This window comes from Melanotaenia boesemani, chromosome 10 (genome assembly GCF_017639745.1).
Source record: "Melanotaenia boesemani isolate fMelBoe1 chromosome 10, fMelBoe1.pri, whole genome shotgun sequence".
Lineage (NCBI taxonomy): Eukaryota > Metazoa > Chordata > Actinopteri > Atheriniformes > Melanotaeniidae > Melanotaenia > Melanotaenia boesemani.
Window position 1 is genome coordinate 17,107,037 of NC_055691.1, and position 18,857 is coordinate 17,125,893.

An 18,857-nucleotide genomic window follows, 5' to 3' on the forward strand; every position below is an offset into this window, starting at 1 on the left:
TTTAGTAGGTCCTTCTCTGATGTGTTGCTTTCTGCTTCCTGGTCATTTGTACACCTGGTTTAAGTTGCAAATTTGCTTCACCTGTTCCTTGTTAGTTCACCTCAGTGTATTTATACTCCTGGGTTTCAGTTGTCCCTTTTCAGATCATCTGTCTTGTTTTCATGAATTGCAGTAAAAGTAAATGCAGCTGGCAAAACACGAAGAAAAACACTTGGTGGCATATAAGACAGGTGGAAAAGAGATGCCTCTTTTCAGGATGCCAAAGGTGTGCCCCACAATGGTTCTCATATAAATGTGGTTCACATTGTGTCAGCATTCGCCTGGGGTGGTCGGGTTGAGTACATGTGTCAAGAGGAAGGGGTGAAGGTGGTATGCACTATCCTCTTAACAAAAGAATATTAATCGTTATTACTCAGGATGAAAGAATCATGTACTTTGGATATTTTGCCACAACGTTTGTTATAGCGCCTTCTGAGTCACACACAACTTGCAGCTTTTTTATGTTTATGGTTTCTGTAAACAAACTTTCTGTCTAAGGGAGGAACAAGTTGGTCATGGATACAATCTGTTCCTCCAATAACATTGGGAAAGCCAGCAAATGCATAAAAGTCATGCTTGGTATCATCTAAAGCAGGGATCACCAACTCCGGACCTCTTGAGCCAGTGTCCTGCAGGTTTTCAGTATGTCCATACTGCAGCACACCTGACTCAAATAATGGGTCGTTAAGAGGCTGGTGTAGACCTTGACTATTGACTATTTCATTTGAACCAGGTGTGTTGTAGCAGGGATGCAGTGAAAACCTGCAGGACACTGGCTCAAGAGGTCCGGAGTTGGTGATCCCTGATCTAAAGCATCACGAGTGTGTGGGATTTGAAGTATCTGCCCATCCTGTGTAACAATGCATTCAACCCTTCTTACGCCACACAAGAAAAACTGCACTGGGAGGCACCAGTACTAATTGCAACAGTATGCTGGAATGATCCAGATGCAAAGAAACGCAATGTTTAAGGAGTTTTGCCAAACAAGGTATGGCATGACTCCTTCCTGTGTCAGGGAGGCCCTTAACTCATCAAGAAGTTCCAAGATTGCATTGCTGGATAGTCGATATCTCTCAATAATCTTTGCCTCTGGCATTCCAAAAATATTTACATGAGCACAAAAGATGCACTCTCTCAGTTGCCTTTCATGGTGTCTCTGCCTCCTCCTCACCCCAATAACTACAGCCATTTGTGCGTTAAGTTGTGCCAGTTAACACCTGCCTTTAAGACATGCTAAATATAGACTCAAAAACAGCTGTCACAACCAGTTTCACATTGTTAAATCACATTGCATGTGCTACATTGATCTTTTTGCATCTACTCCTCCCAATATGTTGCGTGTTCTGGCAGAGACGCCCGTATTGCATTTTCATCAAAGGCAAAGGCAAAGAATTGGGAACATAATTTTGCTTGTTTTACAAACGCAAATCCTCTGTACGTCCAGCACAACATGCTTTTCCGCATATCAAGTTTGCATAAATTTTTACAATAGAGTATTTATCAAGAAAAAAAAAGAAAACACATGGAGAAAGATGCCGAATGCCTTGAACCTCTCTCTGCAGACCATATTTCCTCTCTGAAAAATTGCCTGTCAATCACAGTTTAAACGGTCTATGCTTAAAACGCCATAAGGCTGGGTTTACAATAAGTGTTAAATTATGCTACATTATACAGCAAAACTAAATGCCACTTTTATTAACATAAACATAAAATATCTGGTAATGCTTCTACTGCATGTGCATATCCTACTAACAGTTGACATGAGCGTCAAAAAAGGAAAATCAGTAATTAACAAAAGCTACACTGAAATGATTAAGCCAAAAGTTATTGAAAACTAGCAAAAGCAATAGAAAAAAAATTAGATAAATACAAAGAACAAATTTAATGCTTCCATTTTTATATCCACATTTTCTTTTTTATGTTATTTTCTAGGAACATTTGTTGTTCTCGGTGTCATTCCCATTTTTAAATATGCATCTTCTGTACCTGCTTTATATTGTGGAGCAGAGCTTTTCAATTCCGGTCTTCGAGGGCCACTGTCCTGCAAGTTTTAGATGTTTCCCTGCCTCAACACACCTGACTCATACAAATCAGTCATTGTGCAGAACTTGACAAGTTGCTGCATCCATTGAATTTCGATCAGGTGTTGGAACAGATAAGCATCTAAAACCTGCAGGGCAGTGGCTCTAGAGGATTGGAGTTAAAAAGCTCAGTTGTCGACGGTCACAGAGGGTTGTACACTATCCCAGCTTCTAGTAGATGAGGTGCAAGAAAAGGCAAGGCATGTTTACAGAGCATTTCATGTACAAAGCCTCTCGAAGTGCTCCACATTAAACATCATAAGCATTACAGTGGGGTGCAAAAGACAACATATAAAATAGAGGAATTAAAACTAACAAGGATAAAACAGAACAACTTCAAAGAGAGAGAAACAGACAACACATGGTAAGTTACATATGATACAAACAGACATCAACGGAAAAGGAGTCATCATCATCAACACCAACACTGTTGATGAGATGATAAAGAGAAAGAAATTCCATTTCTCTTAATTAAAAGTGTTGGGAAAAGTATGAATTTTCTGACCCATTTAAAAAAAACTACTGAAAGTACTACTAAAAGAACACTAGGAGCATAAAAACTAAATGCTGGATCTCCGTAAGTTTTAACTCTGGATGGAAAGCAAACTTGACCCAAATGATCTTTGAATCCTTGGTGGGTACAACCTGGTCATATCACCAGTTCATTACAAGGCCAACACAGAGCCAGGAGCCAGGAACTCTTTTTTCCATGCAAATTCAACACAGGAAGGCCCATTTCTACCACAACATACATTAAACACCGTGGTCAACAACCAGTTGCAAACAGTGTTTAAGACAAGCAGCCACGGATCAAACCACTGTCATGAGGAAAAAAGCAACTATCTGCTCTAAATGAGATCTTGCAGGATGATAGTAAAACTTATGAAACCAGAGTTGGAGAGCTTATATACCTTGGGTAAAAAAGAGGAAAAAATCCTGGATCCTCTCTATCAGGGCCAGAAATCACGAGCAGATATTTTTACTGGTTTGGATTCATGCATTTTTACAATCCTGTGGTATCACTTAAGAGTCACTTCCTTTTTCCCTTCACTGTTAAATAATTGTCTTTTCCTCCTCACATTCCTCTTATATTATTTCTCTCTTCTATTACCTGTAATTTAACGTTACCAAAAAGGAAATAATCCCCTCACCACTTACTGCATTATAGAGGCAGCATCTGGTTTGCATAATGTGAGTCATGCACCACCAGAGCAATTTAACTGTAATGATTGTAATTCTACGCAATTCTAGTCACATTAACTTAATGAAACTTCAGTAGATCTTATTTAACTGTGCTACTCTGCACTGCACTGCCTTTGACTATGAACTTTAAAGTTAAATTTCAAGACAAACATGGATCGATACACAAACTTGACAGAAAACATGCACACATGCTCAGACTCATTAAATATTTCTGATAATTACATGTTGCATATTGTCTCTGTAGGCCAATGAAGAAATAAACCACAGTGAAGAAATAGACCTCGATGATTATTGACTTTGTAGATGTAAGTGAAAGCTGTGCCCCGCAGTGTATTTGATCTGTTTAGATAAGAGCATTCTAAATCAAAATAAATCACAATCTATAAACTCTGCCCCAGAACTCATAATATGAAGCGTCACGTTGTACAAATCTTATCTCAGACCCTGACCTGGACTGCAAGCTCGACCTCCTTATGATGAGGTGACCTTTTTTCCATCCCTCAAAGGGCCTTGATTATGGAAAGCCCTGACAGTTACTGTCAAGAAGGAAAGAAGAGCTCACTATGCCTATCACCGGTGGTGGTTAGATGGTAGGAAATTCAAGGTTACGACTTAATGTTTCCATTTAGTGTGCAAACATGACAAGAAAGAGGTCAAAGACAGGCAGATATGGTATCACAGGAACAGTTTTTAAAAAAAGAAAAAATGAGATAAAGACACAAAACAACCCAGAGCCAAATACATGCTGGGAATGTTTTTGTTTTTTTCTGTTGATTGGAATTTATCCGGCATCTCGGCACTTGTGCTATTTTTAACCATCACTTAATGTGTGCTAAAATCAGCTTGTTTTGGGCAGTGGCTGCTGTAATGCGGTGTCCAAAACTGCTCTGAGAGAAGGCGGGGCGAATTATGCCTGGGAAAACTTAGTGAGTGCTTTCAGAAACATTTAGGCTAGACCATGCCTTTCCCTTTAAGGAATAATAGGAAAATTCTCCACATGCTCATCTTTCAGTCATCGCCTGCCCATTGTTTGGAAATGTCACATAGTCATACAGTAAAGGTCAATAGTTAACTTTTAATCGCAGGAAAATTGAAGGAGCACAAGTGGAGAGGAGGAGGGGTCTTGGTTCAGTGCTTTAAATGTCTACAAGAGTCACAAAAGACCAAGAGCAAAAAAAAAGACATCTGTAGTCAGAAACAACAAAGATTGAGTCCAGTGTATTTATAAATTATAATAATTTATAATTTCACAATGATTCACCGGCCACTGTGTTTGATCACAGTATAATATTCTGTTTGAGGAATTAAGTGTGCTGGGTGGGTGAGGTCAAGTTTTTAACCTTGTTAACAGTCAGTATGATATGTTTTTATGTGCTTCCAGACATTTAAACAAAATCAGTCCCATATTCTGTTTTGAATCTCCACAGCACCACCTACAGTCTTAGAAAGCCCAGGTCAGACAGTCTATATGTTCCATGAGGAACAAACCTTCGATACTTGCAAAGCTGCAGTAATGTGTATGTCTTGTGATGAACTGATAAAATGAGAAGCTTGGGCAAGTTATCAGAAGTTATTGCAGCTGCTAAACCAGTGAAACATGTAAATATACTTAAAAACATAGGTTGCATGCAAGTATAAGTATTCAAAAGGCATTATATTTACTTTCCATCATTTTAACATTATTTGAAATGCACCACTTGCAAACCAGCTGAGCAGGCAAAGTGGGTTACACCCCTGACAGGTTAGCAGTACATTAAAACGCTAACACAGAGAAAGACAATGCATACTCACATTCATACCTAGCAAGTTAAGAATTAATCATGCATGTATGTCATGGAACTAGACACCTTCTTGCTGTAAGACAGCATTCCACTGCTTCATCTCGCTAACTAAGAAAAATAAAACTTCACATACACACTTTATATCTTAAAATTATTTCATCAATTCATTAAATTAGTATTAATCATCCTCACAGACGAACAAGTATGTGTGTGGTAAAACAGAAGAGAATCATGTCTGGTGTTGCTAGCTCTGTGTCCCTCATGTCTCAGTGATTGGAAGACTGTGAGGAAACTTTCAGGGAGGCAAAGACACAAAGTAAAGATATCTACAGAGGAAGAGTATGGCGTACAATCAGACCTGCACCAACTGTTGTGCCGCAAAGTTCCTTAGAGCCTTCATATTTGTCCTATGAGCTACAACACAGTCAAATTTTATACTTAAAGGGCATGTTTTAAGATTTTTTCAGAATTTTTTAGCAATGTCCAAAATGTGCTTAAGAATAATGGAAAAGTCTTCTTATCCAACATTCACCTAAGAATTAGTGTTTACAAGTATTCTTTTGCATGACCTCCAGTGTTTATAGTGCAAACATGTACATAGCTAATTCAGCATTTAAAAGTACTCAATCTCACTCTGTGTTATAAATCCTATAATCATTCCTGCAATTGTCATAAGCTTGGAAACCATGAAAACAAGGACAATGATACAATGTAGGTCTATATATATAGATATCGCTCTTTTTTATGTTGTATGTTTTGACGAGGGTTAAAGTGCTCCTTAGTTGTGGGCAGGAAGGATGATGATTCAACTCTGTGGATGATTCAATAGAAGAAGTCATTTTTTTGCCTGACTAGCTGCTGCCAGTGTGATTTACCATTACAATACCCCAGAGGACTGGGCAGAAGCAGTCCTTCTTCTAATGGACTGGTTTTACTGTGAACCTGATTCAGTCAAACTCACAATGTTTGGAGGCAACCAAACAGCTGAATCACTGCTGAATACAAAACAGGCAGGCTGAAGAGTAGAGACTCTGTCCAGCAAAGACACCAACAGAGATTAGTTACTTAACATATCCCAGTGTGTCTGCATGCAGATAAGTGTCTTTCCACAAAACACAGTACACAAACAGTTTTTTGGGGAAATGCAGACAACAAAAAAAATGTCCTCTATTTCATACCACCAATGCAATTAATGTAATCTAAGTCTTAAGATTAACACAAATGCACATGTAAAACTTCTACTCAAGTATTAAAAACTATAATCATATAAACATAAAAATTTCAACATGTCTTCTTTTGTTTTTAATTCTTATGCTAATCCATTTTCATCCTTACTAGCCTTTGCAATAGCAGTGCACAAATCTTTGAGTGCTGCATTAGCTTCACTGTCCAAACTGTCTCAACTGGCTGCACTTTGAAGTGTGGTTGAAGACATGCTTGAAGATACTTGTAGTGGGAATTCAACATTTTGGTTGCTGAAGCTCACCAGCTTATTTGTACACTATATTGCATAAATTTAAAGTTTAGCTACTTTTTTAAGCATGTAAAACCTTTATTCTATAAACTATGACTCGCCACTCCCCACAAGAAAAAATAACTTTGAAACATTATATAGGTACTAAGTAAAGTTATATAAAGTTACTGATTGGTCACATCTTTCCTTCCTGGGGCACAAGAACCTTTGCCCATAGACTTTCACTGCAAGTTGTATTTGAGCAATTACTTCTCTTCTATAAGAGATAAGAGCTTGCTTGGGACACTGCTCTCCTGCATCCAGGAGCAACTGGATTTACATACACCCATACTACGCTGCGGGATGATGTCTGTCACAAAGTGCAGCATAATGAGTTTGAGCAGGAGTTGGAGACGGAAAACAGAGGAAGAAGCAAAATGGAGAATGAAAATTTAAATAATTCAGCAAAGTCACTTAAAACAATGCCATTTGAGAGGAGTACATTTCAGGAGATGCTCGACGTATAACAGCTTGGACCTGATCAGCCAGATATTGCTGTCAAGCACCAGTCCATAGACAATAAACACAGTCATGGTAATGCTTTATTCTGCTTTCCCTGTCTCCTTTTTCAAAAGCCAGGATCAAACCCAGCATGGATTCAGATAGGTATGACTGATTTAAAGCACATTTCAAACTAGGATCCACATGTAAAATGTACTGGGACTAGCCATGTTTGGGAGAATTAACATTTATGCTCAGCTTGATTAATGCTACAGGATAGGGATCTGCAGGCAGAATGAGAAGGTTGACAAAAACAGACACATCCCGTCTAAAATAATAGACTGTGTCAAGTTCTGTGGTGCATTTGAGCTAGCCCTGCGTGGACATGATAAGTGAAAGCTCAGAAAATCCTGGCGTTTTTAGAGGATTGCTGGATTTTGTAGCATTAGATGCAGTTATACATGAGCACCTGCAGACAGCTACTGTGTTTCAGACTGTACAGAATAAACTCCTTGACTACTTGCTCTCAGTTCCTTAAAAGGTGCATCATCGAAGAAATGAGGTGTTCAGACTTTTCTCTTTTCAAGCTGACAAAACAATAGATACTTCAACTCAGTGTCAGCTGGCGCTTGTGATCTGTTACATTGACTAAGTCCATGATGTGTAAGGTTTTTTTTTTGTTTTTGTTTTTTAAATCATACTTCTCCAAAGAACCACAGCTGACTTCATTCCCACAGCACTTCTGGATAGGCTGGGCTCCATTCTCCCTGATGACTAAACGAGCAAGCTCATTTCCCCGGCATATGAGGGTGCACGTGTCACAAGAGGACACTTGCACCATCTGTACATAGCATGACATACAGTAACGTATGTTACCGGTCACCACAGGCAACGATCTCCTTTAAAGACCAGCCGTGTACATGTAATGTTTTTGTATATTAATTTCTGCCTTTGTGTGCACACTGCACTGGTTCTTGGTTGATGGGTTCTTCTAGATGTGTAATTAACATGTGAGTTGGGTGAGCTTTTAAGTAAATTAGTTTATTACTGATTAAAAACAGTTAAAAAACAATTTCCTTGTATTTGTAAAAGGAGGTTACATTCACATGGATACAACTCAAACAATTGTGTGTAATGTCATGATATGAAGAAAAAATGGAGTAAATCCTTGTGTACGTCATCAGTTTTCTCCTGTGTTTAGCCTACTGCGGCTTTATGAAGCAAGAATCTTTTGATACCTAGCTGTAAAAGATACGGCTCAACTAGAGCTGCAACGATTAGTTGATAATAGTCAACAATAGTCAACAATAGTCGACAATAAAAAATAGTCGACAATGAATTTACCCGTCGACTATTGTCGGCAAAAAAAAAAAAACATACAAAGTGAGACATCGTCTTGTTCCCTATCTCTGCTGAGAGTTGCGCAATGCACATGTGCAAAGAAAAAAAAAACTACAGAGTGAGACATCGTCTTCTTTTCTTATCTCTACAGAGAGTTGCACATGCGCCGCCAGGGGAGAAATATGGCGGCGGACCAGGTAATAAACCGGCGGCAGAAGACGTCAAAAGTCTGAAATAATTTCACCTTAAACTTACTAAATAAATTTAAATACATGTGAGATTTGTAAAGCGGACCTTGCGTACCACGAAAGTACGTCTGCAATGCTCGAACATTTAAAGAGGAGGATCGTCGGACTTACATAACAACCTCATGCAAGACTTCAAAGCTGAAAATGAAATAAGATCCATTTAATAATTAAGAGATACATAATCTGATTGGTTGACTAGTCGTTTTAATAGTCGGTGACTAATCAACAATCAAAATAGTCATTAGTTGCAGCCCTAGGCTCAACATGATGCACCAAACAAAACACCAAGAAGAAGCCCAAATTTTTAGATTCAGAGTAAAAACTGTTTACATAAGAGACTTGATTATTTTCAAAGCAAGTTAAAACACGATGTCCCACATTTCTTCTAACTTAGCCTGCAGCACTGAGACCATTTCTTGTCCTATGATGGTCTCTGCACTCCTTTCTACTTTGTTGATTAATCTTTAATTCTTTAATCTGTTTGGTTTTGATCTTCCAGGATTTTACCAGGACACAGGGGGGACTCTGATCAGATGCTGATGTGACAGCACAAAACAAAAGAGAAAACTGACAACTAACAAGGTTTAACTCTTCAAGGACGTGGTTGCAAGCACTTCCTTTTAATGTCTTCACAATATCAATATTAGCAGTATGGGTAAGCTGTAAAGCTTAAAAATGGAAATAAATAAAGAAAAAAAGCAATTCACTTCATTTTAATCGTGTGGAAATAATGACTAGTATTACATGAATAGAACAGTAAGTAGATAAACCTCTTTGTTAAATAATTCCCTACATCTCCAGATACAGAAACAACAGCCGTCCGTCTACAGACATTCATGCTGACAGCACTAAATGCCTCCAGAGAGCTTCACCAGTTGCAGGGGAAATGCACAAAGAACAAAGTGTTTCCAGTGTCAAACATGAAATGTTCTTGTTCTCTGGTGTCAGCGGTGGCAGTCTCATAATACACTCAGTGCTCCTGATTTACATGTTCATCCCAATATTTCCATATTCATGCAACTTTACAATTACATCTGAGGATTTAATTGCACAGTGTCTTAGAGACTTCTGAAGTGGAGCCAATTTCTTCTAAACGGTACAACCCCACGGGTTGGGATGCTTCATAAAAAAATAACAGAATGTAGTGATTATGGTATTTCCTGCAAATGGCGTCTCCTACAGGGAGGGAGGAACGGCAACCGAACCAGCTTAACAGAACTGTGTGATCATAAACCTGCAGAGAACTGGCATTTTGCAGGAAAACAGTAAACAAGACAGACAAGAACTGACGGCAAGCCGCCGCAACAGGAAGAAATCATGCTCCCTTTTCTGCGAGGGTCACGTTGCTCCTTCCTGTGTTTCGAAGTGGTCACAATAGTCACAAAGCATACAGTCTGCCCTCAGCTCTATACTAGCTCATACTTTTAATCCAGACACCATTTGATTTAGAATAAATTATGTGAACACTCAATCTTTAAAATTCAAACTATTTTATGTGGGAAATGAGAATATTTGTTGTTTTGTTTTTTGTTTTTTGTTTTTTTTTTGCTTTGTGTTTAGTGTAATCATTTTATAGTTAATAACTTTGAGGATAAAACATCTTCTATCAATCTTGGTTTTGTCCTTGTCTAACAGCAGAAGAAAATCCACTTTTTTATGGTCTGACCAGCTGAAAGAGCCTAAGGAAAGTGCTAAAATTGTCATATACCTCTTGTCAAGCAGAATTATTCATGTTAGAATTGAGCTGGGAATAAGTGTGGGTGTGTTTACAGTACAACTTCGCTCTGCAGACACAGACACTACTGGCATGACTTGCACAGTGTGTACTACTTTATGTCTCTTGCAGCACATTACAACCTCATAAAACTGACAATTTACACACACAACTTCTGCTAGGTGTTAACAGGGTGGTGGGGAATTGTGCTTTACCCAGGAACAAAGAAGCTAATGAGCTGCACGAAATTCTGGACCCTATGTACAAACCATCTTGGTGGACCCCAATTTGGACTTGATCAATAGTTCTCACGCATTCCCATGGTATAAGACTAAATATTAACATAGTTTAACCTCTAATTGGCAAATGGTTTCTCTTCTGCATTGCTCAACTTCTCACTGTCTTCCTGTTACTCTGCTTTTCGCTCCTCAACCTCCTCACTACCTTTAGAGCAACTTTCACTTCCCATTTCTTCACTTGCATCTTCTATATCCCACTCTTCTACAAGGAGGTCAGACCACATACAAGCTAGATAGATTCAATATTATCTTAACTTGCTTATAGCATAACATCCATCCATCCATTATCTTGACCGCTTATTCCATTACGGGTCGCGGGTGAGCTGGAGCCTATCCCAGCATTTTAACAGGTGAGAGGCAGGGTACACCCTGGACAGGTCACCAGTCTGTCGCAGGGCCAACACAGATAGACAAACAACCATTCACACACACACTCTCTCCTAGGGAGAATTTAGAATAAATAAATGAATCCTTAAGAAGGAAGGAAGCCAGAGAACCCAGAGGGAACCCACGCATACACGGGGAGAACATGCAAACTCCACACAGAAAGGCCACCGCCCTCAAGGTTCGAACCTCCCCCAGCCAAGATTCGAACCTGCGACCTTCTTGCTGGGAGGCTGCGATGCTAACCACCACACCACCGTGCAGCCCAATCATTTGAATCAGCTGCTGCTGATTTTTTGTAAATTGAACAACTTCACCGACTGCATGAGCTTATCTTGTCTTACATCCTCAGTGATCATCTGGACGTGATGATGAACCTGCTGCTGTGTCTGAAACTTCTTGTGGTTCATGATGTTAAACTTTGTTAGTAATGATGTTACAATGTTAAAGTGGTACAGAAAGGTTCAATATGTCATTGTTATGCAAAAAAAAAAAAAAAAAAACTCTTGCTAGTTAATGCACAGCATGAAGTAATTTGGTAATCATTATCAGACAGCCCTTTTTCAAGGTTAAAATGTTTATAAATCTGACTCAAAAGCACCAACAGTAGGTATTAATCAGACTGCTGCACCAGTTTTTCAAATAGGACACCTGTGGTATCTCCACAATCCTGAAATCACAAGGAATCCATTTACACCAAATATGATGTGATTGATCATGATGACTGAGCAATGGGAAAGGACTAAAATACAATTTTTATTGCGAGGTCCATAAAATCAAATTACTTGCTGTAACTATTTGGATTCATTTCTGTTGTCTCTCCTAATGAATTCTGCTGCTGATATCAGCTCAAACTGTGTGTTAGTTCAGGTGCTGCTCATCTTTCTTTTCTAAGAAATTAAAAAGAAGTGTTTACCTTGTGTTTCCAGACTTCCACTTTCTCACTGCACTGAACATCCATCATTATTGTAATGCAAAATTCCTTCTCTCTGCACCTTCATTCAGGCAAAATGACTTTGATTATCGTATTAATTAGACAATTTAAAATTGAACAAAAAAACTTTTCATTCCAGGATTTTCAAAGGCCCCCACCCTGCTGTTGGCCGTGTGTAAATGGTACCATTTACCCCACCCCCCAGTCCTACGCCACTGGCTGTACTCCCCTTCATGTTCCTCAAGTACAGCGTAGAAAAAAAACAACCAGCACCATAAAAAATTTGATATGGGCTCAAACAAACAACAATTCCTCTGCAGTTAGTGCTTATCTCTGATGTTTTGAAAGAATAATGCTCTATGGTGGCCTTACCTTGCATCGCATGTCAGATCCCATGTGGAGAATTCATGGTCGTTAAGGTTAGTGACCACCTTCGGTGCTCTTGACCAGACGGCGTGACGTTTGATGGGAACCAGCTCATGACCAGCCTCCCTGATGAGGTCGCGACTACAGCAGGTACCCATCCTTCCAAAGCAGAACAGTTCTGAAAACTGATCAGGATCTTCTCTTTAGCATCCGTTAGAGACTCTTGACATGTTCTCCGTTTCTCAAAATTTACACTAGAATGTCATCCTACTGCTGTTTCCACCACAATGTCGACTTACAGCATAGCAAAAATGCACATCACTGAAGAACAGTTACAGATTTTCCTGTGTCCATTGCTCCGTCCCAGCGGGTGTCATCATTTCTCTGCCTGTCCTCTCACTGTCTCTAACCTCCCCAGTCCTCCTCACATGATACCCCTGTCTCCAATGTGCATTACTAATGTTTTTGTTGCTTGGCCCTGGCAGCCTCGCCCTCCTCCTTACCCTGACAGAAATGTTACTGTCTCCCACCACCGGCCAGACTTGAAGGACCACAACATTGTATCAACCATCTTGTTGTTTCTCTCACTCGCTGTTTGTATCCGAGTCCTTCAATCACTCCTTTGTGTCTGCCCTCCTTTGCTCAGTGTGGAGCACAGATGGAGGCCACACATTTTCCAATCCTAAGCTTTTCTAGCTGTCCACAGACAACAGTCTTGTACCAAGGAACAAGGCATGTTGGTCCCACGCTGTAGCCATGTGTGGGCTTGTCATGTAGAGAAATCCAACAAGCAGTGTCCATGTTTCCAACTGTGGGCTTTACATTTTATGCATTTTTCCATATCTTACATTAAATGGCATTTCATGTGCTTCTTAACTGCAAGGAAATACATTTAATTAATACTGTAATGTGTTATACAAATGCAAACATCTTGAATAATAACAGCAAAAAAAAAGATTTTGTTAAGATTTGTGCACAAAAACAGGTCTGCTTTACCTATTTGTCTTTATTTCCTTATAACATCCATTTCAGATTTCAACTGCATTCATAATAAACTCTGACAATAAGTAACCATAATGGGGCTTGTATTTTGGTGTGAAAAGACATTAATTAAATAAATCAAACCATCTGCAGAGACTGGTAGCTACATACACTCATCAAACCTGATCCGAGTATTGCAAACATCAGTAAATAAATGTGAAGCTTAGTATTAACAGCGGGAACAGGTTAGCAGCGAGTTTTATGTTCTCTGAAATGAAAAATAGTTGTTGATTTAAAAGAATGAAAGGAAATAACATGCATTTTATACTTTCTCAGCATGCAGGACACTTGATGGAGTTGTTCCTTCTCCATCAAGAGACACACAGCAGCCAAGCTCAGCAATCTACATTTTTATGAGCGGGTTGACATTTGAAAAATGTGTGGGAAACCTGTCTGTGAATATGAAGTACAATTAGTCCCACAATTTATCCCAGAAATTTTACTTTCACAAATATTTGAGATCTTCAGTGTGTCTGTTTTTATCGTGATTATAAGAGGCAACCTAATAACACTTTCTCAATGACTTGTTGCCAGTTGTTTAATTATCAGGAGGATAACATATGACTCATTTGACTATTTCTAGTGAGGCTGTCCTTTTATAAAAAAGTTCGAAAGTGAGGAAACTTCAAATATCAATAACCCAATCTAACAAAAAAAAAAAAAAAAAAAGTCACGTACCAACTCAGAAGATACCAGGCTCTGAAAGTACCACCTTTACGACTGGCATTCAGTAGAAGAGACCTAGGCACACTTCAGACAGAGGCAATTTATCTCTATGAAAATATTATTTATTGTTGAGAGGCGGCAGCTATTATTGTATAAGGTGTTTATTACCAGAACTTATATTCAAACTTTGTCACACAATCCAAGGCTAACCCCTCAGCAAAGTCCTTATAACCCTGAGGGTTCTGAGACCATTTTGATTGTTTAAATACTTTAGATTTGGTCTTTATATACTGCATTAAAACATGTTTACTACAATCATGATTGGTATCTTGTTCTTCAATACCACCTAATCTATATTGTCTGATCATTTTTTCACTTATCCTATTTTAATAACAAAAATACCCACAAAAAATCCAAGTATCTGAATTTTTAAAAGTATTATTTAATACAATAAACTCCACAAATACTAACTTTTCCCATAAAATAAGTAAAATAACAATTAATTGGAAAGAACCACAGCACATGTCCATCCCAGTTTTTATGGCGGATAAATATTTTTTGTGTTTTCAAATGAAAACCAATCATTCAGTATCTCCAGTTTTACATGGATATCAGCGTCAAACAAAACCTGGCAGAGTTTCAGATCTACACTTTCAAGTGAAGCTGACAGCAGTCCTCCAGGTGACCTAGTTCTTTTATTACGGTGCTGTGAAAATGATCTGATTGTGACAATCACAGACCCCCGAAGGATAATGTCTCTGGCTTCTCACACATGAACAGTAGTATAATGAGTGAGAACATTATGTATGCAAAATGATCATTTGGAAAATATCTGGTTACTTAAAAAAACATGTTAAAGTTGACCAGCAAGTTGGTGCACATTTACCACCATGCTGGCATGATCAGATCACAGTCCTGCTGTCAGCTTCACTGGAAAGTTCGGATTGGAAGCTCTTTCCTTTATAATTCAAAAATATTATCTGTAATTTACAGATTAGCTATGCATGTTCTGTAAACTGCTTAATATGGAAAAAATCCTACAGCACATCACTGGAGGAAACGATGTACCACCAGGGGTAGACGTACCACAATTTGAGAACTATAGAGATGAAACAGACCATTATTTCTAAACATCGACCAAGGCTGCAAGTATTGTTACCATAACCGGTCACCTTTTGCCTTGCTATTCATGTAAGTAACAGCTTGACCTAATGTGCCCTTTTACCTTTCTGTAACAAGCAAATGCTATGTTTGCTAAGTTACAAAAAAAATGGAAGAAACTAACAAGCAAAGTCATCCTAAGAAAAAACTAAAAACTAAAAATAGTTTGTAAAAACTGCATTTGCATATCTTGGGTTTGTGATATTGTTTTGTTTAAATTGGACAGTTTGTCAAATCTAAATAAAACTGATTTCACAACTAAATCTTGCGGACTCATTGGCGAGACCTTCACTTAAATGAGGCAACAGAGACAAACAACATAAACAATCCACTGTTGGGTTCAGCATCACCTGACTGCCTGCTTTACAGCAAAGTCAGCTCCAGCAGCTCCATTGTAAGAAGCTCATAAAAAATGCCATCAGCAAAAAGATTGGAAGATTTATATGCAAAGATATGCAGCCTAGTGATGTTGTTATGGGAACGGAGTTTGAGAAACTTGGAACTGTATCTATGATTTACATCACAGTTACAGCCTGATGTGGAAAGACAGAAAACCAAACATCTGTCCATGCTGCAGAAACTGTATGCAACACACTGCATGGTTGGAGCCGTCACTACAGACTAAGCAGGTGACAACCCTAATTTGTGTTGTGCCAAGTTATCTTCTCTGTTCATTTGTTTATGAATAAACAAGCATAAGGATAGCTGCTCAGAAAATAATTTATTTCAATCTTTTGTCCAGCTTCACAGTTTCTTCCCATCTTTTATATCCCCAAAGATAATCATGTTGAATCATACAGATCTGTTGTACACAGATCCTCTCAGAGAGTCGGTGGATTAATAATACAGCCTCAGGCCGAGGTAAAATATTCAAGACATCCATTTTCAGACTATCTTCAAAAAAAGAACTGAGCACACAAATGCTGTACTGAAAAGGCCCCAAAGAGTAATATTTGTATTTATAGCAGTGAGAAGAAAAGGTAGAGGATGAGAGGAGGGAGAGAATATCCAAAAATCATGCATCAGTTTAAAAAGGATCAGGAGAGAACATCAATGGTTGATGAAATATCTGCTACACAGAAGAGCATTGTCAGGACAAAGTCCTTCATGCGTTTATGTCAGTATGAGCAGGGACTTGTCACGCTATAGCCCAGCTTTAACAGAACTGAACTGAAAAGACTGCAGCTTTTTGATAAGGAAATAAATTATGTTTAAGAAGAAAAGTCAGTGACACAACCCTCCACAATGAGACCCAAACCAACAAGGCAACAGCTCAATAATTACCCCGCCTGCTCAGCACAAATTGATCCACTGAGTCATAATGGAAAACGGATGAGAGACAATGATAGAGGGTACGAAGAAATGCTTTTGATATTTATATCAATAAGAATAATTTAACATTTTGGGGTACGTGTTTGTTTTCTTGCAGAGAATTTCATGCTATAAGAAAACAATTACAATCGTTGCACATAAAGCTCAATAACTAATATGTTATTTTTATTTATCCTCAATTGGTTTCTAACATACAGTAATTACCTTTCCATCCTGCCACTATGCTAAGCTTAGCTTAAGATCCACAATATGTATAACAGAGATCAATAGTATTGGTCCTCTACAAAAACCTCCTACTATATCCAGATTGGATGTTGACAATTAAAGACACTTAATGATAATTAAAGATGTCTATATACAGACAAATTTTCCTGTATAGACAATTTTCCTATATAGACAAATGTTTTTCGTCACAAGCCTTTGATTGTCAAAAGTTTAAAATATATTAAGTAAGAGACAAAGAACTAGATTCTAGCTACATAGAAAAGGGCCATTAGCCATCTATGGAAGCAGCCATTATTTAGTATTGTCTAAAATAACAAGTCAACTTTACACTTATAGGTTATTTAATGTTGGCAGTGGCCTTTGTTAGCACTCTTTTTAAATTTCATGAACATTTGTTCAAGTATAGCTGAATTTCATGAGATGTATAAAATGTATAAGATTTCTGTACTCACAGTGTAATAACACAGGTGAACTTGTTAATTTGAGTTAAAGTGGACTTCAGTTCTGGAAGGTAAAGCGTGAAGACCCTGCAACAACTTGCTGAGGTTGCCACCTGATTTTTACAAGAAACAGAACAGCAAAGCAACTCAGTATGGACTGCTTGACCTGTTTATTCCTTATCAGAACAAAACAAACCAAAAGCTGTATATCAGAGACTGAATATCCCTATGAGACATCTCCCACTCACTTGCTTATCAACAATATGGCTCAAGTCAGCAGAACATGCAGGAAAACAGGCTAAGGAACCCCACGGACTGTAATGACCCAACAGGCACTACTGGATATGTTATAGTTGAGAATAGCACGTCATTTTCAACTGTTTTAATTTTATATTCCCATTTATTTACTTTTCTGTGTAACTTTCTGTTTATTTGGTGATTTTATAAAAATTCTCCTTTACTTTTATGCCTGCATTTATTTGTTTTATTTTTCTTTTGTTTTCTTATCCCCAAAATTATTTTTTTCCTCAAACATTTTATTTATTTATTAACACTTTTTTATTCAGTCATATTTACGTCCTCATTAATTCCAATCTTGAATTTTCTTCCTCTATTTACTTTTCTAACTGTTTTCTTTTTACATTTCGCTGTCTCCTTTTTACATCTCTATCAGCCTTTCTGCCTCATTTTGTAAATAAGGGGGGTCGGCCTTAGACGGGTCTTTGGGGCAGATCCTCGGCTGTTGGTCAGTCAACACCGAGCAGGTCACAGCTTGTTAGTGCAGGGAAAGCTATGTAGCACTTGTAAGGACAAATATTCATGAAAAATGAATAAATGCAACTATTTATTAATTCATTCATTCATTCATTTTTTATACCACTTGTCCAATTCAGGGTCACAGGTAAATTGGAGTATATCCCAACAATTAGCAGGTGAGGCAGGGTAAACCCTGGACAGGTTGCTAGTCCATCGCAGGCCCAACACAGAGAGACAAACACTCCTAGCAAGAATTCAGAGTGACCAATTAACCTAACATGCATGTCTTTGGGAGGTGGGAGGAAGTCGGAGTAACACACAAATACAGAGGGAGAATATGCAAACCCCACACAGAAAGGCCACTGTTAACCCCCCTAGCCAAGGCTCGAACCAGTGACCTTTTGCTGTGTCAGAAAACGCAACAGCGCATGACACAGCGGTGCGCCCTGTAATGCATCTCAAGAGGCTGTATATCAGAAACCAACTTCACGACCGTGTCAGGTGCTGCGTATGCTGTGCCCCCTCATGTTTTATGAAGTTTTAACGTTACAGTTGTGTTCCCATTGATTCAGAGCTGAGACAGAACTGACTGAGACTTGAGTTCACATGAGAGTTAATGCTGATCACCACCAAGGGAGAGTGTGAGCAGTTTGTTTTTTTTTAACCCCCCCCCCCCCCCCCCCCCCCCACACACACACACACACACACACACACACACAAGCGTAAAACTGGCTTTAGTACTACTAAGCTGATGCGGGTTGTGCCTTTACTACAGATCACACATACTTAAATTGACCTTTGTACCAAGCCAGACACGCACAGAGATTTTAAATAATGTTTTAGCTTCTAGTATATTATAAGGTTAGTTTGTAAAATTAGTGATTTGCTTTAA

General features: G+C 38.5%; 1 protein-coding gene across 9 annotated transcripts in view; it reads right to left on the reverse strand.

The window, feature by feature from the left end:
* LOC121648203 (pleckstrin homology domain-containing family A member 7-like) overlaps window positions 1-18,857 on the reverse strand; it is a 138,066-nt gene that overhangs the window by 109,332 nt on the left and 9,877 nt on the right. The window contains exon 1 of one of the 9 annotated variants that reach the window (XM_041998198.1): window positions 12,351-12,742. The exons of the other annotated variants lie outside the window; for them this stretch is intronic. Within the exon in view, the coding sequence (XP_041854132.1) occupies window positions 12,351-12,502 (152 nt within the window). The 5' untranslated portion in view covers window positions 12,503-12,742. Of the gene's footprint in view, window positions 1-12,350; window positions 12,743-18,857 lie in introns of those variants that run through there. 9 annotated transcript variants of the gene reach the window in all.